Source organism: Hyperoodon ampullatus (assembly GCF_949752795.1).
Source record: "Hyperoodon ampullatus genome assembly, chromosome: 6".
Taxonomy (NCBI): Eukaryota; Metazoa; Chordata; class Mammalia; order Artiodactyla; family Ziphiidae; genus Hyperoodon; species Hyperoodon ampullatus.
In genome coordinates, this window is record NC_136919.1 from 8,555,373 (window position 1) to 8,580,798 (window position 25,426).

A 25,426-nucleotide genomic window follows, 5' to 3' on the forward strand; every position below is an offset into this window, starting at 1 on the left:
CCCAAATGATGTCAATGAATAACAGAGTTTTCTCCTATCTCCAGAAATCAAGGCATCGCTGAACAGATGCATTATATTTTTTGAGGAGATAGTTTTTAGGAGGGGCTATTTGAGGGGGCTTCATTTGATTTGGGGCTACCTGACCACCATGGGTCATATTTTAACGAAGTGTTGAACCTAACGTCATCAGTGCTTCATGAGGCTGGCTGCTACTTGGGGGATGGGAGGGAGTATTCAAAGTCCCAAGACCATACCTGGGCCCCTGGAGGGAGGTGACTGGTGGAGGGAATCTGTGGGAACTGGTTTTCTCAGAACTTCAGTCCTGCTCAGACACTCACCATAGAGATAAGGTCATATTTGTAATGCCTACTTGTATGGGACTTTAAATTTTTAAGTTCTAAATTTCCTGAGACAAAACTCAACATGATTATAACCAATGTATAGTCACATTCTTGGGAATTAATAGTATGCTAGGAATTATATTTCTTCTGAAGAAAGTGAAGTATAAGGGGGAGACTAACGTCCCATTGATTCCAGAAGAATCTTCTGGAATCAAGAAATGATGTCCTGATTCAAAACTGGACGCCCCCGGTTCCTTGTTACTCTTATTTAGGCAATGTCCCCATATTTCTGTGATTCACATGTTCCTACACATCTGTCACCCTCTCCACGTGTGTTTACTTGGGATGCCACGTTCTCTCCTGGCGGGGGCAGGGGGCGCTCTCTACACAGTGGACAAATAAAACTTGGGTTTCAGGACACCAAACAACACTTTACCAAATAGCTAACCTTTCAGAAACATCACTAGTATTGTTTACTAATTTTTTCCCTGCCCATCTTTGCAGCTGATTATCACTATAATTGGGTGGAATTGAGATAAAGTCAAGAAGCTGGCAGGATTAAAGAAGAGTGCACTGGCCACACAGCTCTCAGAGAAGCTCTGAAGGAGGCTGACCACTGCTCACACCTCTTCAGGTACACTGTCATGAGTGCTCTTGTTGCTTCTAGCAAATACCCCCTTAGTAAGGAAATAAAATTGAGAAATAAAGAGATCAGCTACTCCTTGTTCAAAATTTGGGAGATCCAAAGAAAAGTGTGAGAGGATATACACCAAACAGCAAACAGTGGTTCTTCAAGGGAGGGCGGAAGTGGAGAAGTGGGGGAGCTTTCATGTTTTCCATTGACAAATTTCTGTACTGTTTGTCACAACGGGCAGGTGCATGCACTCTTGGGTGTTCAATAAATATTTGTGAATTAGTGAGTAATTATGAGACATAAAAACTATATATAGTATAATCCTAATTTTATATAAAATATAACAAACATATATCAAAATGTGATACTATACCAATACTAGTTTTCTCCATGATTGTAGGTGATATTTTCTTTATGCCTTTTGTGCATTTCTGTATTTTTCAAATGTTTGTCAGAAATGTGTATGACTTTTATTTCTTGCCTTTTACAAACTACATGTGGAGTTCATGGATTCTTTAGCAAAAAGCATGATTCATACATGGTTAATATGTAGATTAAAATGTAGATGTCTCCTTCTGCCTGCTCTCTGCCTCATCCCACCTTACACTTCCATGAACCTGCCCAAAGCAACTCCTGCCAACAGTCGGCGGTGAAACCTCTCAACCTCCTTCCTTGCATTTACATCACCATGTTCAGGAATCAGCTGAGATGCCGTTGCCTCAGAGAAACCCTCCCTGTTTGGTTAACGTATAAAACCTACTCCTGACCCCACATCACCTACCTTGTTTACTTTCCCCACAGCTATTGGGGCTGTCAATAGTACCGTGTTTATGTTTGCTTATTTACTTGCTGAGTTGGTCTTAGCCCACCAGATTGTAAACTCCATGAAGAAGGGACCTTGTCTTGTTCAGCAATGTATCCCCAAAGCCTCAAGTAGTACACGGTTCACCCACAGTCAGAGTCCAGTAAACATTTGTTGAATCAATGAATGGAGGAGAGGAGTGAATGAATGAATACACATAGAAATCTGTGTTTATAAAAACAACTGGGATTATACTGTAAGTATTGCCCTGTGAATTGCTTTTTTGTCAGTAAATACTATGTCGTGGAAATGCTTCCATGCCAGTAAATAGAGGTCTACCTCATTCTTTTTAATGGCATCATAGTATTTCATAATTCATTCAATCAATACATAATTCACTTATTCAACCAACAAATATTTACTCTGTGTCCTCTATCTGCACAGTTCTAGGCTCTGAAGATACAGCAGTGAACAAAATTGAATAAGTCCCTGCTCTCATGGTGCTTACATTCTAATGGGGGCAACAGATAAAAACTGAATAAATGAAATCCATGTGTTAAGAAGATAAACAAAGCAGTGAAAAGGGCTGTGGGCGAGAGGCAGAGTGTGCTGTCTTCAACAGGCGACCAGGGAAGGCTTTGCTGAGCAGAGATGCTAATCAAGTGAGGGTGTGACCCGTGAGACACCTGGGAGGAGCATCCCTGTGGTGGGAAGAGCAGGCTTCCTGAGGAGGTGGAAGAAGAAGGAAGTCAGTGTGCTTAGTGCAGAGCAGAGGATGGAGAGGTGGCACCAGCCATATCACGCAGGCCCTCGTAGGGAGGACCGGGCCTGGCATGTTTGGATACTCTGTGAAAACTAGAAGAGAGGGCAAGAGAGGAAGCAGGGAGAACAGCTGGAGAGCTGCAGAGTCCAGGCAGGAGACGGTGGGGCTGGTGTCGAGGGGTTCGAGTGGTGGTGGTGGAGGCATTGAGTCATGTCCATGGAATGTGCTCATGGATTAGATGGGGGGTGTGACAGAAGGAGAGGTGTCAAGGATGTTTCCAAGTTTGGCCTGAGCAACTGGACGGATGATACTGCCATTTACCGAGAGGCACGGTGTACACACACTCCACTGATCTACTCAACTGTCTATTGATAATATTTCGGATATTTCTCTCTGTTAGTTACGGACTTGGAAAACCCAACATATTTTTTTTTAAAAGTGGGACAACAGGAAATGGAAACATGCAAATAATATGGCATTCTGTAAGTCGAGTGTGCTAATAAAGTACACTAGTTTTAACTGAATGAAAACAAAAACCTAATTCCTTACCCTGGTCATGAGGTTAACATTCGAATATTTCCAAGCAGATTTAAGCAGCTTGACTGTTTTTCTATCTTTACGGCTAGCTGTATAGAAAATTCTGAAATACACCCAAGAAAACATGTCAGTGGAGTCTTTCAATGATAAGAGATTCTCTCTGTGCAAATCCACAGAGAGGTGTGCCTGGGAGAAAGGGCTGTGTTCCTAGTGAAGGGGAAGCTCATTTACAAATATGGAGGCGGAGCGGCAGGACCAGGAGTCTCACGAGACTACTTACCTCTTGTTCTTCAAGAACCAGCAAGTCCTGTCAAATGAAGTTCGAAAAGTTATGTCCATGCTGAATGGTGGTCATTTTATGTTGACTTTCTGTGAAAGCCAAGCTTCAGTCTACTGACATTGACACCACTTTTCTCCCCTTCGAAGTGCTTAAAATATTCAAATTTAGCTCTACAGATTTTTATACAATACCTGGTCATTTAGGAAAGGCATATTATACCACAACTATCGGGAAACAAAGATGATGCATAGCAATGGGAAGAAACACACAGATGCCCAGGTTTCTCTAACCACTTAAAGCCAGATGATCATATGCCGCTTTTGGGAAGATTTCGCCCAAGAAAAATGTCACACAGAAGGGCAGCAGAAACAGACAAATAATATTTTAAAACAGCATCAGCCACCTTCCCACTTTTGGTGGAAAGATGCCTTCTTTAGAGTGCAGTTGGTTTATTTTCTGTTTACCTTTTGGATCCAGTGATTTGTAAGAACTCTTTTCCCTGCACCGGAAGCCTGTTGCTCAAGCCTTCCTAAGGGAAATCTACAGACACCTGATGACAGCAGGGGAACTACTGCTGGTAAGTTGCACACACACACACACACACACACACATTTGGATGCTCACACCCACAGAGGATGGAGGGAAAGCTCATGAATGGAAGGGAGAGTGTGAAAGTGTCTTTTGTTTGGTGAAAAACAGGCATAGAGTTATGATATAAATAGGCAGAAGGTTGCTGTATCTCGTTTTCTTGTCCTGTCTCATTTTGTGGGAGAGACAAAGCAGATAAGGATGGCCAGGCAGGGGTAACCTCTCTGGGCAGACGGGATCTGATCAGCAGCAAGATGCAGAAGGAAGCATCCAAAAGGCTCGTGGGTTTTGGCCCCAGTGTCTGGGGGTCCAGGCTCTAAGAAGGAAAGGATTGAGTATGATAACTGGTACAAATTAAGTAATAAGGGCACACTGGTACTGAATTTATAATTCTAATTTGTTTTTAAGGTGGCTATAAGGAACTACTATTAAGCACATTATGGCTTAAAGTTGCTTAAAGTTTAACCCAACACATCCATTTTTGCCTCAGTTCCCTCTGGGGTTGAGTCAGGGTACAAATACTATTTTAAAAATTAAATTAGAACAAAAGACATGGGAATTCACAATTCTATACATTCTGGTAAGCTAAGTTGAGAGCCAGTAACTTATTATAAAAGCTAACTGTATCGTGAAGGTATGCACACAAAGATCGCTCACGCTTCCATCCATCCTTCTCATACTGCCTGAATTATTTCCCTAAAAAGCAGATTTAAGCATTATGCTCCTTTGCTTAAAGATTCTACTGGCTCCCTGCTGTCTCCTAGATAGAGTCCAACCTGCCTCTCTAGCCTCTTCCTGTGTCACCCCACCTGGCATGCCAACTCCTCGAAGCTCAGCTCTAACACACAACTGTCACGCCATTAGTGATGGCTGTGTTTATGTTTCAAGGGGATGATTTCAAAGCCAAATTGATTGCAACTGCAAGACAAAAGTTTGGCTGACATTTTTCTGATGGACTGTTACCTAGTTTATGACTCTAAATTTTTTTTCTCCCAAGGCAGACTGCTTTCCCTTAATAGTAAGTCCTAGAACAGCTTTCTGGACATCTTCTATCCTCTGAATTTCTGAAAATGACAGTCTCCCAGCCTCTATCTTAGACTGACTGCATCAGAATGTCGGGTGGGAGGTTCTCCATGATGAGAACCACTGGTGATTCTGGTTGGGATCCTAGGCGAAGAATCACTGATGATTTGTCAGTTCTAACACTGTGATCAAATTTATACAATTATGAAGCACAAAATTCTCTGTTACCTTTTGTATCTCAGGATGAAAAATTTCCCTGGGGCCTTTCTCGAATTTGTCCAGATTCATGGCACTGAAATAGAATGGACAGAGTGAGCTGCAGCGTGGGGGGAACTTAAGTAATGTGGAGCCACTCCCAGGTCTTCAGGAAAGCTAAGTATTACCTCCTGGAAAATCATAGCTGGACTCCCTGAAGGGCCACAGGAGGTACAGACCAACAAGGAGTGATCAGTGAAGGAACATACGCGAGTAACCGACCGCAGTGGCTGTACCCTAGGCACACTCACAGGGTAAGAGAGGGAGGGGGGAATTGAGAGCATCTGTTTCAGGCAACCTTGACTAATCTCCATGATTCTTACTTTTATTTACTAAAAAAGTGAATCACTGACATTTACATAGCAATTAAGGATAAAATGAAATGTAATTAAGATGACCTGACGTGTCTTTCTTCCTTTGGCAATTCCTCTCCCACTTAGGGCAAAAGGCTGTCCTTAGCAGGATTGTTCTTTTACGTTTTGCTTTGGACAAGCAATGTGAATTTCCTTGAGCTAAGTTCCTCTAGAGGTAAAACAAGGAAATTGGACTAGACGATGTCTAAGGCCCCTTTCAGCAAGAATCCTCATATTTGTAAATGAAAGGTAAAAATAATAGCTAATATTTACAAAGTATTTACTATATGCCAGGCACCCTGCTAAATGCTTTACATGGATTATCTCATTTAATCTCTATGAGGCAAGTACTATTTTATCCCCATTTTAAGGATGAGTAAATTGAGGCTCAGAAGTTAAAGAAATAGTCCAGGATAACAACGCTGTGAAGTAGTGGAGCCATGATGTGAACTCAGGCTTATCTGACTCCATAGTATTTATATTTTAATTTCCTTTAAAGTTTCCAAGTTCATGATTGTAACAAACAGAGATAAAATATTTTCTTCTGGGCTTCCCTGGTGGCGCAGTGGTTGAGAGTCCGCCTGCCGATGCAGGGGACACGGGTTCATGCCCCGGTCTGGGAAGATCCCACATGCCGCGGAGCGGCTGGGCCTGTGAGCCATGGCCGCTGAGCCTGCGCATCTGGAGACTGTGCTCCGCAACGGGAGAGGCCACAACAGTGAGAGGCCCGTGTACCGCAAAAAAAAAAAAAAAAATATATATATATATATATATATATATATATTTTTTTTTTTCTTCTATTGGCAGCAACTGTAGAAGTTTTAATCTTTGCAACTTTAAAAATACTCTCTTGCTGCAGCTTGCTCTGGCTATGAGTGGAGGACTGAAAAGTGAAGGCCTACTCAGACAATTAAATGAAATTACAACTCAGTGAAATCCCTGGTCTTTAAATATAGAGAAGAAAGGAGCTGGAGAAACTTCATTTTAGAAGAAGAAGAAAAAAGGAGTCACAGAAATTTAAGCCAATATAATTCAAACTATTGCTCTCAAAGCAAGTTAAGGTTTAGAAGCAGCAAGATACTTCTGTGCTCAAGAAAAAGGTTAACCTCTGCACTGATGCCCTCTTAGCTTGGGCTTCAGACTGGCCAGGAGAAAGATCAGGGGGCCTAGAGCAGAGGGGAGAAGGTCTGCAATCTGAAGACGAAGTCAAGCTTGAACGTGAGATATGAAATGTTTTACTTCTTAATCTCAGGACCCTTTCATCAGCCAATTGCAATGCCTAACTGACAGTCAGGTTTGTCACTCTAACAGACATTCTGGCAAGTACGAGCCGTGGGTGGGAACATCAAAAACACCACCTCCTGCCACCACCTAGTTGCAGATAAATAAAGACTAAATCACCAGGCCACCAGGATAAGGTCTCAGATTCACACAGGATGGCATTAGTGGTTGACAGCCCAAGCCCTGGCATCACACGAACCCAGGTTTAATTCCCAGCTCTCTGGTTTACCAGCTGTGAGACCTTTGTCAAATCTCTTCACCTCTCTGAGGCTCCGATTCCTCCTATGTGGAGTGGTGGTAGTAATAGATCTACTTTATGGAGCTGATTTAAAGATTCCCCAAGAGAATGCTTGTCAAGCATTTAGCACAGCACCTGACTAACAGAAGCTACTGTTACTATGATGTAACATCTTAGCTGGTGACAGAGCAACAGGCCGACCTGCGTGGTGGCATTCCCGAGGGGAGGCTGCCACCCGACATGGGGGAGAGATGAGAGGGAGGTGGAAAGATGGGGGCACGAGAGGCAGCTGAGCACCGAGCAGCGAGCGGTTCCTTCCATTCATTTAACTTTCTCTTGGTGAAGAATAAGCACGTTCTTCTCAGAGTAGCATTTGCTGACATCTGAGTTCTATTTCAAACCAGAAAAATGAAAGGAAAAAAATTTCTTGATTTTCTTTACGAAACCAAAATATTTGCATGCGTGCCGGAAAAAAGAAGCAGGTGACGCATGCAGAACACAAATGCTTGAGAGCAAAGCTTGGAAGCAGCCAGACCTGGACTTGTGCCTCAGTCCTACTATACGCAAGCAGTGTGATCTTGGCTTTGTCCTTCTGGGCCTCTATTTCCTCATCCATAAAATGGGGATAATAACACTATCTGTCCTATAGGGCTGCTGTGAAGATTCAGTGAGGTAATGCATGTCGAGGGCTTAGCAAAATGTTGAGTATAATGCCAAGGCCCAAGGAAATAGCAAGCTGACATCAGAATGATCACAGGAAAAAACCCATTTATGGGTGCCAGGTGTTGGGTTTCTGCTCATTTGTACTCACCTTAAGATGGACTTCACAGAGAGCGTTTTTGTGGGGCTGTAGGGAAGGCATATTTTCTGGGTACCCTGGAAAGTCAAAACAGCAAACCAGTGAGAAGTCTGGCAATTTCCACCTCTGAGAGTCTTACCTGGTCATTTAAAAGAAACCCATGTCCAGTCTTTCTCATTTTTCATCATATATATAAATACATTCTATGTTAGAAAAACACTTACTGAGGTTTGACAGCATCTTCCACCATTCCCCCCTACCTGGCATTTACGCTTTTCTTTTCTTTTTTTTTTTTTTTTTTGCATTGGGTCTTCGCTGCTGTGCATGGGCTTTTCTCTAGTTGTGAGCGGGGGCTACTCTTTGTTGCTGTGTGCAGACTTCTCATTGTGGTGGCTTCTCTTGTTATGGAGCACAGGTTCTAGGTGCGCGGGCTTCAGTAGTTGTGGCATGCAGGCCCAGTAGTTGTGGCGCACGGGCTTAGTTGCTCCTTGGCATGTGGGATCTTCCTGGACCAGGGATTGAACCCTTGTCCCCTGCATTGGCAGGCGGACTCTTAACCACTGTGCCACCAGGGAAGTCCCGGCATTTATGCTTTAAGCATTACTCTTCAGCGTCTGGACTGCTGGGTCCGCGCTGTCTCAGGTGCTGTGATGAGCAGATGAGCCGTCTGAACCAGAGGAGAAGGGGGTTTGGTCTCTGAGCCAAGAAATGGATCACTCTCAAAGATCAGAAGAAGAAAACTGTCTCCACACATTCAACGGGACCCAAATGTGATTCCTCCAGGTCAAAGAGTTTTTAAACTAGAAATCACCCGATTCTTTCAGAGAAGTTTTCATAATGTGTACTTTTATATTTGTCTGTGTTTACTTATTTAAAGTCTGTTTCTTCCTCTCTGCATGAGTACCCATTGTGACCAACTCATAGGAAGTACTCAATCAATACTGGCTGAATGAAAGGGAATGAAGGAAGGATTGCCTGATGGCTCAGTTCCACGTCTAAGCATCCAGGAGAGATGAGGGCTAGTCTCTTTTACAATCTCCAAGAAAGAAACGATACAGATTTATAATTCGCAAAGGATTTATACTACATGCTTATTTAGCAAAAGAGATTATGACGCAGTCCACGTATAAAATTCCCTTTCTAACTATGACTATTAGTAAAGTTGGCAGCACAAACAGCTAGAGAAGGGAAAGGACATTCCTTGTAGGAATCAGGCAAGTTTGTTCGTGTTTTCAGGACACATCTGCAAACTCATGTGTCCGAGCCCTGACCAATGGCACGGAGTGGGGTCCCCCAAACTTTTCAAGCCCATGATCTCTTTTGGCAAACTAAACTTTCACACTCAGGGCCCTGGAGAACTGGGTATTCTCACCCCTACTCCAGGCTGGGGATGAGTATGCCTTCCCAGTTAAGTATCAGAAGTTGCACTAGGTAGAGCCCTTCTTTTGGATTCTCTACTAACCAAGGAATTTAGGTTGAGTTTTTTTTGTAGTTTGCATTACGTAGATTTAAAAAATTTTCTACATATAAATATTATGATAGGAATATGCACTTTCAAATTCCACATGACCCACCCGCTGAAACCTGAGTTAGTCCTGTGGCCTTACTTTTTCACCAGCCCCAGCTTACCTCAGGCTGTGGTCACCTGTGTGGGATGCCAACCTGTCTAGAACAGGGTCCTGAATCTGACCTTCTTGCTTGTCTACCCTTTCTTCTCACCAAACACACCAAAGGCAGCTTTTAAGAGAAGACTGGAGCAGCTTTGGCGGGAATGTATGGAATGGGAGAGGGAGGATCCAGCCCTGCCTGGGTGCTGGTAACATCGTCACAAGCTGCTGAAATGGATGTGAAACCCAGGGCTCTTGGGATTGTGGATCTGTATTTTTCTTCACTATAAAGGGGTAAAGCTCTTCCTCCTCGTCATTTTTTTTGTGGCTTTCCAGGGTTGCTGTTCTAGAAAAAACACCTTCCAGTTCTCTGTTTTCAGTGGAACCAAAAAATGCACAGGGAGAGTCAAGTACACGTGCGTATCAGGCAACACTAAGTGTGCAGAGCAGGACACAGAAGTGCATGTCCACATTACCCCATTTAGTGTGTGTGTGTGTTTATGGACAGATGTCGAGAAGGACGCTGCAGTGATTATCACTGGGTAGTTGGATTTTGATCCTCTTCTTTTTTTTTTTTTTGTGGTACGCGGGCCTCTCACTGTTGCGGCCCCTCCCGTTGCGGAGCACAGGCTCCGGACGCGCAGGTTCAGCGGCCATGGCTCACGGGCCCAGCCGCTCCGCGGGATGTGGGATCTTCCCAGACCGGGGCACAAACCCGTGTCGCCTGCATCGGCAGGCGGACTCTCAACCACTGTGCCACCAGGGAAGCCCTGATCCTCTTCGTTTTCACTTGCTGTATTGTCTGGATGGAATTTTTACAAGTGTGAGTCATTTTTTCTCTTTGGGTTTAGAAGGAACACAGCCAGAGATGTGTAAGACAGTTTCTAGCAGGGTTTATACGTTTAGCTGTGTTTCTGTTTAATGAGAGAATGTGAGCTCACGGGGGGAGGGAGGGAGTGCTGAGTCACCTGCATTGTTGGATTCCCCACAGCCTCCAGCGCTGGCTTTGGGCCAACAGGGGCTCAATAACTGACCCTGACGCCGATGTTCTGCTTTGATGTGTTCATCTCCTCACTGCCCTTCAGTGGGCAGCAAACACCTACCCGGCCCTGCACGTAATTTAGGGCCGAGAGAAGAGGCTCTGGGTTTGGGCATTGGCACTTCTCAGAAGAAGGGGATTAATGCTCCTTCTGCCCACCCCATGCTGCCTCCACGGTGGTCCTGGGTCTCAATCCCACCTCCCTGACTTCTCTCACCATCCAAGAGTCATCCCCAGAAGGCTCCTGTTTCTCTTGTATTTCCTGTTCCTTCTGTCTGGAACGTTCCCCCCACCCCTCCCCCTACTCTCTATGTGGCTGGTTCCCTTTCATCCTGTGGGTCTCTTTAAAGGTCACCTCCTCAGGAAGTGCTCCCTGGACTATCCCACTTGGGCAGGCCTCCGTATTGTTCGTTCTCTGTCTTTGTGTCCTTCAGAGTGCTCATCACAATTTATAATGTAATACAGACAATAGCTTTGGAAATTAAAAGAAGCAAAACTTCCCCTTGCCTTTGCCCCACTCTTCCTGCCCCAGTACCTGGCAACCGTCCCAGGTGAGGAGGTGAAGTGACTGTTTTCTGAAGGAAGAAGATAGGACTGAGAAAATCTCTTCCAGTAGGAGGTAGCAGAAGTGCGACACAGACCCTTGCCTCAGTGGAAGGAAGGAAGAGGAAGACAGGGAAGCTGAGGGGTTAGGTGCTGGGGCCCTTGATGCCTCCGTTCCGAGGGCAGGCCTTGATAGGGGTAGGGGTGGGGAAGCTGTAAGCACATCAAGGTAAGACCTGGAGGCACCTGGACTAGAGGCTCACTGCCCAGGCACGGCCTTCCAGAGGAGTCTTGAAGTCCAGGTAGAACCTGTCTGAACACAGTGAGGGGCAGTAACTCGGTAGCTTCCAGCAGGGGTGGCCAGCAAGATTAGAGACCCGAGCCTAAGGCGACGCTCCCGCCTCCTCCCGCCTGACCCAGGGCTGAGAGAGTGCAGCACTTCCGAGAGGCTCGGCGACCGGCAGAGACCTGCGGTCAGGTGAGAGTGTTCACATGCACAGTGACTTCACTACACGGAGCAAACGGCTGGGACACGGACTTCAGGGACAGGTGTGCTCCAGTGACCCCCCCCCAAAAGCCGGAGGAGACCAGTTACACCTCAGGGGTTGCTCCTCCACAGCAGAAACCAGAAAGAGCCCAGAGGGCCCCAGGTGGATCCCAGGTCCTCCCCTCCCCCCACCATGAGGCCTCAGAGACCCTCTCTTCACATACCCGAACATTTACTTCAGGAGAAACAGGGCTAGGGGACTGAAATCGGAAAGGCTGATTATTTGTCCAAAAGAGACAGAGTCATCCGAAGAGAATATGTGAGCCAGAAGAGACTGGAATACGGTAATAGGCAAACATAAAAAAAAGAAGTAAAGAAAAATGGAAGGGGCCAGAAAACAGCCTTCCTGGTGCAGAAAATAAGAGGCTTTGGGCGAAGGCACCAGCCCTTCTCAGTAGGTGACTAAGGAGAAGAGATGATCATGCACTTGGGGAAAACTGGCACCTGTTCTCCAGCGTTATCTTCTAAAACTGACGCTTACACTTGCCTCCAGGACAGCCATGCTGATGGCAAGACTGACCCCAAAGGCAGTGGCATGGGGAGAGGGGTACGGCCAAACCGTGTCTGCAGGACATAATTCACGAGGAAGACCTATAACTATTCTAGACCAGAGGTTTACCTTAAACCTGCTTAGAGAAAGAAACATTTCTGAAACATACAATAGAAGTTTATGTACATAGAGGCAGCAGAGCACACTGGTTACGTTGGACTTCAATTCATTAATCATTAATCATTTCATGAATTCGTTCAACAGATATTTATCGAGCTCCTTCTATGTGCCAGGCACTGGGCTTGCTGGTGGGGATACTGAGGACAAAGCAGTACGTCCCCTCCTTTCCTGGAGCTCACAGGATAGGGAGAGTGACAGCATGAGTCAAAGAATTACATATAGAATTAGTTATGTACAGTGGTGACAGCTCAGCATGCAGTCCTGGGTTCTGCCTGGTCTGCCACCTCCCTCAGTTATGTCATGTAAGTTCCCTAAACTATAATAACACCTATGCATTTGGAGGACTTACCTGGCATACAGTAATGCTCAATAAAGGTTAGATTTTATTGTTATTACTAGTACTAGTTTTAATCATCACAAAAAGTTCCTAGCCACAGTTTATTCTGTAGTAGTTCCTGGAAATTCTTTCTGGGCTTTTTGAAGTTGCTACTTTATTGCAATATAGGTATGCATGCATGCAAATGTGTGTGTATGTATGTGTGTATAAAAAATTACTGTTCCTTATGGGGATATATGTATACATATAGCTGATTCACTTTGTTATAAAGCAGAAACTAACATACCATTGTAAAGTAATTATACTCCAATAAAGATGTTTAAAATTTTAAAAATTATTGTTCTTTTAAGTTTCTGCTAATTTCTTTTCCAAAAAGAGGTACATAGCAATTTTGATACACTACGTAGCTGAGATAAAAATCGCATGCAGGGCTTCCCTGGTGGCGCAGTGGTTGAGAGTCCGCCTGCCAATGCAGGGGACACGGGTTCGTGCCCCGGTCCGGGAAGATCCCACGTGCCGCGGAGCGGCTGGGCCCGTGAGCCATGGCCGCTGAGCCTGCACGTCCGGAGCCTGTGCTCTGCAACGGGAGAGGCCACAGCAGTGAGAGGCCTGTGTACCGCAAAAAAAAAAAAAAAAAAGTCAGCATGCAGAGATGGCAGACAGCAGAAGCAAGAAGTACTACAATCCAGGCTGTGGAACAAAAACCACATTCACAGAGAGAGAGACAAGATGAAAAGGCAGAGGGCTATGTACCAGATGAAGTAACAAGATAAAACTCCAGAAAAACAACTAAATGAAGTGGAGATAGGCAACCTTCCAGAAAAAGAATTCAGAATAATGATAGTGAAGATGATCCAGGACCTCGGAAAAAGAATGGAGGCAAAGATCGAGAAGATGTAAGAAATGTTTAACAAAGACCTAGAAGAAGTAAAGAACAAACAAACAGAGATGAACGATACAATAACTGAAGTGAAAACTACACTAGAAGGAATCAATAGCAGAATAATGGAGGCAGAAGAACGGGTAAGTGACCTGGAAGACAGAATGGTGGAATTCACTGCTGTGGAACAGAATAAAGAAAAAAGAATGAAAATAAATGAAGACAGCCTAAGAGACCTCTGGGACAACATTAAACGCAAAAACATTCGCATTATAGGGGTCCCAGAAGGAGAAGAGAGAGAGAAAGAACCCGAGAAAATATGTGAAGAGATTATAGTCGAAAACTTCCCTAACATGGGATAGGAAATAGCCACCCAAGTCCAGGAAGTGCAATATTTGAAGAGATTATAGTCGAAAACTTCCCTAACATGGGAAAGGAAATAGCCACCCAAGTCCAGGAAGCGCAGCAAGTCCCATACAGGATAAACCCAAGGAGAAACATGCCGAGACACAAAGTAATCAAACTGACAAAAATTAAAGACAAAGAAAAATTATTGAAAGCAGCAAGGGAAAAACGACAAATAACATACAAGGGAACTCCCATAAGGTTAACAGCTGATTTCTCAGCAGAAACTCTACAAGCCAGAAGGGAGTGGCATGATATACTTAAAGTGATGAAAGGGAAGAAACTACAACCAAGATTACTCTACCCGACAAGGATCTCATTCAGATTCGATGGAGAAATCAAAAGCTTTACAGACAAGCAAAAGCTAAAAGAATTCAGCACCACCAAACCAGCTCTACAACAAATGCTAAAGGAACTTCTCTAAGTGGGAAACACATGAGAAGAAAAGGACCTACAAAAACAAACCCAAAACAATTAAGAAAATGGTCATAGGAACATACATATCGATAATTACCTTAAATGTGAATGGATTAAATGCTCCAACCAAAAGACACAGGCTTGCTGTATGCATACAAAAACAAGACCCATATATATGCTGTCTATAAGAGACCCACTTCAGACCTAGGGACACGTATGTAACTGAAAGGATTGAAAGTGAGGGGATGGAAAAAGATATCCCATGCAAATGGAAATCAAAAGAAAGCTGGAGTAGCCATACTCATATCAGATAAAGTAGACTTTAAAATAAAGAATGTTGGGGCTTCCCTGGTGGCGCAGTGGTTGAGAGCCCGCCTGCCGATGCAGGGGACATGGGTTCGTGCCCCGATCCGGGAAGATCCCACATGCCGCGGAGCGGCTGGGCCCGTGAGCCATGGCCATTGAGCCTGCGCGTCCAGAGCCTGTGCTCCGCAACGGGAGAGGCCACAACAGCGCGAGGCCCACATACCGCAAAAAAAATAAATAAATAAATAAAAATAAAATAAAATAAAATAAAGAATGTTACAAGAGACAAGGAAGGACACTACATAATGATCAAGGGATCAATCCAAGAAGAAGATATAACAATTATAAATATAAATGCACCCAACATAGGAGCACCTCAAAACATAAGGCAACTGCTAACAGCTATAAAAGAGGAAATCGACAGTAATACAGTAATAGTGGGGGATTTTAACACCTCACTTACACCAACGGACAAATCATCCAAAATGGAAATAAATAAGGAAACAGAAGCTTTAAATGACACAATAGACCAGATAGATTTAATTGATATTTATAGGACATTCCATCCAAAAACAGCAGATTACACTTTCTCCTCAAGTGTGCATGGAACATTCTCCAGGATAGATCACATCTTGGGTCACAAATCAAGCCTCAGTAAATTTAAGAAAACTGAAATTATATCAAGCATCTTTTCTGACCACAATGCTATAAGATTAGAAATGAATTACAGGGAAAAAACCCGTAAAAAACACAAACACAGGGAGGCTAAACAATACGTTACTAAGTAACCAAGAGATCACTGAAGAAATCAAAGAGGAAATCAAAAAATACCTGGAGACAAATGACAATGAAAACACGATGATCCAAAACCTATGGGATGTAGCAAATGCAGTTCTAAGAGGGAAGTTTATAGCTATACAAGCCTACCTCAAGAAACAAGAAAAGTCTCAAATAAACAATCTAACCTTACACCTAAAGGAACTAAAGAAAGAAGAACAAACAAAACTCAAAGTTAGCAGAAGGAAAGAAATCAAAAAGGTCAGAGCAGAAATAAATGAAATAGAAACAAAGAAAACAAAGCAAAGATCAATAAAATTAAAAGCTGGTTCTTTGAGAAGATAAACAAAACTGATAAACCATTAGCCAGACTCATCAAGAAAAAGAGGGAGAGGACTCACTCAGATCAATAAAATTAGAAATGAAAAAGGAGAAGTTACAACAGACATCGCAGAAATACAAAGCATCCTAAGAGACTACTATAAGCAGCTCTATGCCAATAAAATGGACAACCTGGAAGAAATGGACAAATTCTTAGAAAGGTATAACCTTCCAAGACTGAACCAGGAAGAAAAAGAAAATATGAACAGACCAATCACAAGTAATGAAATTGAGACTGTGATTAAAAATCTTCCAACAAACAAAAGTCCAGGACCAGATGGCTTCACAGGTGAATTCTATCAAACATTTAGAGAAGAGCTAACACCCATCCTTCTCAAACTCTTCCAAAAAATTGTGGAGGAAAGAACACTCCCAAACTCATTCTATGAGGCCACCATCACCCTGATACCAAAATCAGACAAAGATACTACAAAAAAAGAAAATTACAGATCAATATCACTGATGGATATAGATGCAAAAATCCTCAACAAAATACTAGCAAATAGAATGCAACAACACATTAAAAGGATCATACACCATGATCAAGTGGGATTTATCCCAGGGATGCAAGGATTCTTCAATGTATGCAAATCAATCAATGTGATGCACCATATTAAAAAATTGAAGAATAAAAACCATATGATCAGCTAAATAGATGCAGAAAGAACTTTTGACAAAATTCAACACCAATTTATGATAAAAACTCTCCAGAAAGTGGGCAGAGAGGGAACCTACCTCAACATAATAAAGGCCATATACGACAAACCCACAGCAAACATCATTCTCAATGGTGAAAAACTGAAAGCATTTCCTCTAAGATCAGGAAAAAGACAAAGGTGTCCACTCTCACCACTCTTATTCAACACAATTTTGGAAGTCCTAGCCACGGCAATCAGAGAAGAAAAAGAAATAAAAGGAATACAAATTGGAATAGAAGAAGTAAAACTGTCACTGTTTGGAGATGAAATGATTCTATACATAGAGAATAATAAAGATGCCACCAGAAAACTACTAGAGCTAATCAATGAATTTGGTAAAGTTGCAGGATACAGAATTAATGCACAGAAATCTCTTGCATTCCTATACACTAATGATGAAAAATCTGAAAGAGAAATTAAGGAAACATTCCCAGTTACCATTGCAATGAAAAGAATAAAATACCTAGGAATAAACCTACCTAGGGAGACAAAAGACCTGTATGCAGAAAACTATAAGACACCGGTGAAAGAGATTAAAGATGATACCAACAGATGGAGAGGTATACCATGTTCTTGGATTGGAAGAATCAATATTGTAAAAGTGACTATACTACCGAAAGCAATCTACAGATTCAGTGAAATCCCTATCAAATTACCAGTGGCATTTTTTTATGGAACTAGAACAGAAAATCTTAAAATTTGTATGGAGAAACAAAAGACCCCGAATAGCCAAATCAGTCTTGAGAGAAAAAAAAATGGAGCTGGAGGAATCAGACTCCCTGACTTCAGATTATACTACAAAGCTACAGTAATCAAGACAATATAGTACTGGCACAAAAACAGAAACATAGATCAGTGGAACAAGATAGAAAGCCCAGAGATAAACCCACGCACCTATGGTCAACTAATCTATGACAAAGGAGGCAAAGGATATACAATGGAGAAAAGACAGTCTCTTCAATAAGTGGTGCTGGGAAAACTGGACAGCTACATGTAAAAGAATGAAATTAGAACACTTCCTAACACCATACACAAAAATAAACTCAAAATGGATTAGAGGGCTTCCTTGGTGGCGCAGTGGTTAAGAATCCGCCTGCCAATGCAGGGGACACGGGTTCAAGCCCTGGCCCAGGAAGATCCCACATACCGCAGAGCAACTAAGCTCCTGCGCCACAACTACTGAGCCTGCGCTCTAGAGCCCGTGAGCCACAACTACTGAGGCCACGTGCCACAACTACTGAAGTCCGCGCGCCTAGATCCCGTGCTCCGCAACAAGAGAAGCCACAGAAATGAGAAGCCCACGCACTGCAACAAAGAGTAGCCCTCGCTTGCCACAACTAGAGAAAGCCCACGCACAGCGACGAAGACCCAACGCAGCCAAAAATAAATTAAAAAAAAAAAATGGATTAGAGACCTAAATGTAAGACTGGACACTATAAAACTCTTAGAGGAAAACATAGGAAGAACACTCTTTGACATAAATCACAGCAAGATCTTTTTTGATCCACCTCCTAGAGTAATGGAAATAAAAACAAACAAAAAAAAACCCAAATGGGACCTAGTGAAACTTCAAAGCTTTTGCAGAGCAAAGGAAACCATAAACAAGACGAAAAGACAACCCTCAGAATGGGAGAAAATATTTGCAAACGAATTAACGGACAAAGGACTAATCTCTAAAATATATAAACAGCTCATGCAGCTCAATATTAAAAAAAAATAAACAACCCAAAAATGGGCAGAAGACCTAAATAGACATTTCTCCAAAGAAGACATACAGATGGCCAAGAAGCACATGAAAAGCTGCTCAACACCACTAATTATTAGAGAAATGCAAATCAAAACTACAATGAGGTATCACCTCACACCAGTTAGAATGGGCATCATCAGAAAATCTACAAACAACAAATGCTGGAGAGGGTGTGGAGAAAAGAGAACCCTCTTGCACTGTTGGTGGGAATGTAAATTGATACAGCCACTACGGAGAACAGTATGGAGGTTCCTTAAAAAACTAAAAATAGAATTACCATATGATCCAGCAATCCCACTACTGGGCATATGCCCTGAGAAAACCATAATTCAAAAAGGGTCATGTACCACAATGTTCATTGCAGCACTATTTACAATAGTGAGGACATGGAAGCAACCTAAGTCTCCATCGACAGATGAATGGATAGAGAAGATGTGGTACATATATACTCAGCCATAAAAAGGAACGAAATAAAAAATATTACTAAAAAATATTACTCAGCCATAAAAAGGAACGAAATTGGGTCATTTGTTTAGACGTGGATGGATCTAGAGACTGTCATACAGAGTGAAGTAAGTCAGAAAGAGAACAACAAATATCGTATATTAACGCATATAGGTGGAACCTAGAAAAATGGTACAGATGAACCGGTTTGCAGGGCAGAAATTGAGACACAGATGTAGAGAACAAATGTATGGACACCAAGTGGGGACAGTGGCGGGGATGGTGGTGGTGGTGGTGTGATGAATTGGGAGATTGGGATTGACATGTATACACTGATGTGTATAAAATTGATGACTAATAAGAACCTGCTGTATATATATATTAAAAAAATCAGCATGCAATTATTTAAATACTGGATTTCAACAAATGTACCCATCAGGTGGGACCGCAAAATAATAGAACTAACATTTTCTAAGTGTGGTTTATTTTATTGCTTTTTAAATTATACACCATACTCACCAATTCAAGAATAAGATGTCTTATCCTTTAGGCACCTAACCAGTTTTAAGATTTGACGATTTGGGACACTGGGTAAATTTTCAAGCAAGATCTCACTTCAGGTAGTCTTGTTAGTGCTCATCACCCTGTGAGCCATAGCCCAGAACTTTTCCCATTTTACAAAGAAGAAAATGGAGGCTCAGAGGGCATGAGCAAATTTCTCAAATTCACACAAAATGAGCTTGTTATTGAGGTGATTTGACCCTAGTTTGCTTAACTCCAAACCCTCTGTTCTTTCTAGTGTTGATATGGTCTCTAAAAAATTCTCTGAGAAGCAAAGAAAAAAAGAAACAAGAGAAGAAGATAATGAGAAAAGGTAAAAGATGAAAGACAGAGGTCGAATATAAGAATTAATAGAAAAAATTCAGAACAGGAAAAGAAGCAACACCAATGAACATAAAAAAAACTTTCCTGAGCTAAAGAAAGACCTGCACCCTCGAGTTGAAAGGGCCTGCTTTCAGCCCGCTGTCCCCAGCTCAGTGTCCAGAGCCCACCGTGGGCAGGAGGTACTTGTTAGATCTAGGGTTGCTTTTCTACACCATGAAATTGATGAAAGGAGCTAAGCCTCAAAGAAATCCTAGAAGCACAGCTGATTCAGCAGTTGACCAACTGACTCATGGAAACAGGAGCCCCCCAGGGGCTGTGCCCATGTAACAGTATTATATTCCTCCACTAAATCTTGTTTCTTTTAGCTGAAGGTGTGCCAGCTCATCACTTTCAGTATCAGTAACAGCGATAATAACATAGTTGTGTATTCCGAGAGGGCAGAGATTGAGGGGAATGAACACGTCTACTTAGTGGCTTATGTAGGAAAAATTGCTCTTAAACTCAGAGTGTGAAGGTCTCCCCTGTGAACAGGATAATCCTCAGTAGCCAAACTCAAAAACCCTAGTAGAAAAAGGCTGACAATGACACTGATTAAACTCTGGAGTGGTGCTGAAACTCCAGGTGCAGGTCTGATACTCACTGTTTTCCTCCAAAGGATTGCACGGTATTGAGGGACACGCTGATTGTTTTGGTCAGAAAGGGTCACCGACAGGAAGAAGGGGCTCTTCTCCGCATCATTTCCAATGTAGTTCTGATGGACTGGAAAAGAGGCAGGTTCAGAACAGTGAAGATGCAGCCGGCTCCTCCAGGCACTGGGAGCAGTGGGCATGGCAGGTGGCAGCCAGCCCTTCCCACAGGGTCAGGGAACAGTAATCTCCAGCCCAGCTCGGAAAAGAACCTGGTGACTCTATCCTAATCATGCTCTCCTGTCCCCCTTGCCAGGGATGGACTCAGGAATGAACATGTGACCCAATTCTGGCCAATGAGACAGGAGGAAAAGTGTGTCAAGGGGTTTTTGGAAGGGCTTCCTCACTCCTGAAGATGGCCTTCTTTTCCCCTGGACACAGTGGTGTCTAGAAGTGATGCCTGGAATTGCTGCAACCATCTTGTGAGCCTGAGGAAAGCCAGCATGGATGACATCACCAAGCCTCTGACTCCACCAACCCCAGAGCTTGCCCTACCTCTGGGTCTCTTGTTGTCTCCCTTATTGTTTAAGCCCGTTGAGGCAGCTGAAGGCATCCAAGCACTATGCTTTCAAGCATTTGGGAAGATAGCAAATTTCCCCCAATTTCTTTCTTTTTTTTTTTTTTTTTGCGGTACGCGGGCCTCTCACTGTTGTGGCCTCTCCCATTGCGGAGCACAGGCTCCAGACGCGCAGGCTCAGCGGCCATGGCTTACGGGCCTAGCTACTCCGCGGCATGTGGGATCTTCCCGGACCGGGGCACGAACCCGTGTCCCCTGCATCGGCAGGCGGATTCTCAGCCACTGCGCCACCAGGGAAGCCCCCCAATTTCTTTCTTTATAAAGAGATATGTCTTGCCAAATAAGTGAACTTCTTGGAATAATACAGTATCCGATTTTTAAAAAGACATCATTTGGGTCTGCTCACTCTCATTTTATAGCTCAAGTATCACACCTTCTACAAATAAATAAATGCATTAGCCTGATAAGCAATTTATCTAACCCATTTCTAATCCTGCCATAGTGATTATTCTTCCATTCCCATTGCTTTCTGTCGCTAACCACGCTCCTGTTTTCCACCTTTCCATATATGTTCACATGAGCCCTTCACTTCAAATGTACATCAGTATTCATGACAGAGCTCTTGGTATGTGCCAGGCACCAGGCTTAGTGTGCCTCACTGACACTTCTGTTCAAACCTCCTAGGTATGTCCTAGTAATACCCCCACTTTACAGATAAGGAATTAAGACTCAGAGAAGTGGCAGTAACTAGTGTTAAGGTCCTATGTTGGTAACGGCAGAACCAGGATTCAAACAGTCTGTAGTCTCCATGAGGGCAGGAATCATAGCTGCCTTTGCAAGAGCACATTTCCTGGCACATGGTAAGTGATAAACAAATCCTGGTCACCAGAGCCTACAGCGTAATGCCTCTCTGCTCTGCATTAGCCCTGGAGCTCAGGGAATCGTTTCTCCCCCTCACTGCCTTCAACTAAGTGTTCAAAGCCCACTATAGACCGGGTAAGTGCCTTGTTAAGTCTAAAATTGTTTTGTGCCCTGCAAATTCTTCTCATCTCGCAAATCACTCATTCATACTATCTAATCCTCTTTAACTCCCCAGGGACAAAAATAACTAGCAAAAACTAACTAAATAAAAAATTTTAAGATAAAAATATAAAATAAAAAATAAAATATAACAAATTTAAAACGGAGGAAAACCTACTAGGGCTGAATCTTCAAAGCTTACAAATCTACAAAGCTTACAACTGACCTTGAAATGAAATGCCCTGACCTCAGTGTCCCTAAACTGATAAGTTTCACACATATAGGGTACCAGAAATTATACCAACACTAATTTTCATTCTGAATATCCTTTCTTCCCAACCACTGTAATGACATAATTACCTTGTCCTAAAAAATACTTGAAATACCATCTGGTGTGGTATTCTGGGTTCTCTAAGTGCACGTCTGTCCTTCGCCAAGTGCCTGGCAGAGCAGTTGCATTCTGTAATGGAACAAAGTTATGCCATTAAGAGGCTTATTTAGAAAGTAAACAAGGTAGCAATGAACCAGATGCCAAAGAACCAGAAAAGTCACTGTTAAAAGTGTACAAACAGGGCTGTAACCACATGTTCTCATTAGAAAAGACACCTGTCAAAATCCACATCATAGAAACATTCTGAAGGTCCTTGGGGTGTAGGAAAAAGCACCAGGTGAACCAGTGAGTTAAGCGATTTCTAACTTGAGTTTAAAGTTTTTCTCCTTTCTGGGCTGAAGCTTCCACAACATTTGGGAGTTGGTGCCCGCAGAGGCATGCCCTTCTGTTTGTTACCCTGTAACGGGCACATTTCACCTGGAACACATCTCGGCAGCATCTTATTTGAGTTCATATTCTTTGTAGAATTTTAAAAATTTACTGTAACTCAATTAATGTGGAAAACATGGATAAACATAACGAATAATCCGAATCCTCTATCCAAAGATATAATCGCTATTAATGATTTGATATGGTTTCCTCAAATTTTTCCCCTACATGTACATACGTACTTTTCTTACCAAAATGGAATCATACTAAATATACAGTTTGAAACTCCACTGACATCTACATTGTGCCCTGTGTGTAAGACAGACTGCTGGAACATTCTTTTCTCATTCTGACATGGCTCTAGTGATTTACTGGATGTCTGTGGTCAGTTTCTTTATCATGTTGAAGAAGTTCCCTTCAATTCCAAGTTTATAAAGCGGTTTTCTCAGAAATGAATATTGAATTTTACTGAAAGCTTTTTTTTTTTTGGCAACTATTTAGCAAATAGGTTAAATGGGGAAAATCATAGTCATGTAATAAATTATACCATTGGCTCTTCTTATACTGAATGGTTCTTAGATTTCTGGAAGACACCCTTATAAGTATTCTGTTGATATACTGTATTGCTGGATTTAAAAAAATGACTTATGTATCATATTTGTTGGTGAGATGAATCTTTAGGTTACTTTTCAGTATATATTTCTGTCATGCTTTCAGGTTTATATTACTTTATAAAGTGAATTAGGATGCTTTCTGTCTTTCTCATTGCTCTGGAAATAATGACGTTCACGGAAAGAGCTCTAAGTGCCAAGTATTAGGCCACACACTTTACATGAATTATCTCCATAGTATCTCCACCAACTCATGAGATAGAGTCGATTTTATCCCCTTACTTTCAGATGAGGAAATTGATGCTTAGATAATTTAAGTTTGTTGCCTAAGGTTGCAGAAATAATAAGCAGTGGAGCTAAAACAAATCAGTTCCAATGTCAGAGTGTTTTTTTTCTTTTTTTTTTTTTTTTTTTTTTTTTTTTTTTTTTGCGGTATGGACCCAGCTGCTCTGCGGCATGTGGGATCTTCCCGGACCGGGGCTCGAACCCATGTCCCCTGCACTGGCAGGCGGACTCTCAACCACTGCGCCACCAGGGAAGGCCTTTTTTTCTTTTTTTAAATCTTAACCATTATATCATCTTCTGAATCTTTTACTTAATGTTATGCCTTTTTAATCTATCAAGGGGTAAAAAGTAGGTTAAAATTCTTAGTATTATTGTGTCTTTATTGAATTTTCTTGACTTTAAAAAAATCAGCGAGATATATATATATATATATATATATATATATATATATATATATATATATCCCCCCACACCCACACCCATATATATAAATTTTTATTTGGCAGTGATTTTAAACTTACATAAAAGTTACAAGAATAAGAGGAGTGCAAAAAGCATCTGTATGCCCTTTACCAGATTCACCTACTGCTAACATTTTATCCCATTATTCACTTGTTCACTACTCTCTATCCCTCTACACATACACACACACACACTTCTTCCCAAATCATTTAAGGCTAAATTGCATAAATAATAGCCCTTTATTCCTAAATACTTCAATGTGTATTTCCCAAGTATAGGAGTATCTTCTTACATAACCACCATAAATCCTAACTATTTTAAGTATGGCCTACTTTATAGAGGATTTCAAAGATACAGAAACTTCCTATAGCATTTTAAGGTGACAGTTACACAGGAACACAGTATTTACTTGACATCAACAAGAATGTTAGGAGGAAATATTCTGATGAGCACATATTCCAATCAAAGTTTAACATTGCAAACACCCATACTAATTTTATCCTTTTTAGATAATCATTTGCTAAAAGGTATTATGCAGTAATGAACTCAAATTCTTCTATGCTGCAGATGTGCCTGAACATGCCCACAGGGTTGAATGAGTCTTGAGACTGAGAAATTCTGAATCATTTCTGCATCAAATTCCAAAGCCCACAAAAGCTCCTTGTTGCTTTCCTTGTTTTGTTTTGTTTAACCACATTTATACTTGCGGGATGTGAAGGATGAAGACTGTATATGGCCAGGATATTGTGAAGAGAATTTAATCAAAATCCATGTATAACACCCCCATTTTATCTGAATGTTCTCTAATATTTGACTTTAAGCAGGGAGTCCACACAACACAAGCACTCAGGCTACAAATGAGATCCACAGTTTTATATAATGCTTGTGATTTTTCAGAGCCTCTTCCAGAGTGAGTTTAATTAATGAATGAATGCTTTTAAACTGACTTTCCTTCACTTTCTAGGTTAAATTGCTGAAAGAACACTGACAATAAAGAAGATGGATTAAAAAAAAACAAAAAATTTGAATTGCAAATATAAATATAAGCTGGTTGAAAAAAGTTAAATCATACAAAAATTAAAATGCTTTTTTTCCCCTCAACCCCCATGTCCTAATCTACTTCCTTGCCATATAATAACCATGTTACCAGATTGGTTTGGATAGTCCCAGGTCTTTTTATGCATTTACAAAAATGTGTCTATACATACGTATACACATTCACATACATTTACATACGTATGTATATATATACACATAATCTGTTTTCATAAATGGGATAGTATTATAGGTATTACACTGAAACTTATTTTTTCACTAAAAAAAGAAATCTTAGAAATATTTCTGTTAGTACTTACAGATCTACCTTGTTCCTTTAACAACTACATAGTTTTTTAAAAAAATTAAACACTTCAGTTGAGTACAGATGTGTAAAATACGTAAACATAAAAGGGTAGAAAGTTAAGGTCCTCTAACTTCTTTCCTGACCTCCCATTTCCACTCCAGAAGCA

At 41.9% G+C, this 25,426-nt stretch overlaps 1 protein-coding gene across 3 annotated transcripts in view; it reads right to left on the reverse strand.

Moving 5' to 3' along the window:
- Window positions 1-25,426, reverse strand: part of GARNL3 (GTPase activating Rap/RanGAP domain like 3) — a gene marked incomplete at both ends in the record, with an annotated part of 155,540 nt that overhangs the window by 51,400 nt on the left and 78,714 nt on the right. For all 3 annotated transcript variants that reach the window (XM_079706783.1, XM_079706781.1, XM_079706782.1), the window contains 5 exons: window positions 3,358-3,384; window positions 5,197-5,260; window positions 7,907-7,971; window positions 20,218-20,336; window positions 22,161-22,260. In XM_079706783.1, the coding sequence (XP_079562909.1) occupies window positions 3,358-3,384; window positions 5,197-5,260; window positions 7,907-7,971; window positions 20,218-20,336; window positions 22,161-22,260 (375 nt within the window). The remainder of the gene's footprint in view (window positions 1-3,357; window positions 3,385-5,196; window positions 5,261-7,906; window positions 7,972-20,217; window positions 20,337-22,160; window positions 22,261-25,426) is intronic.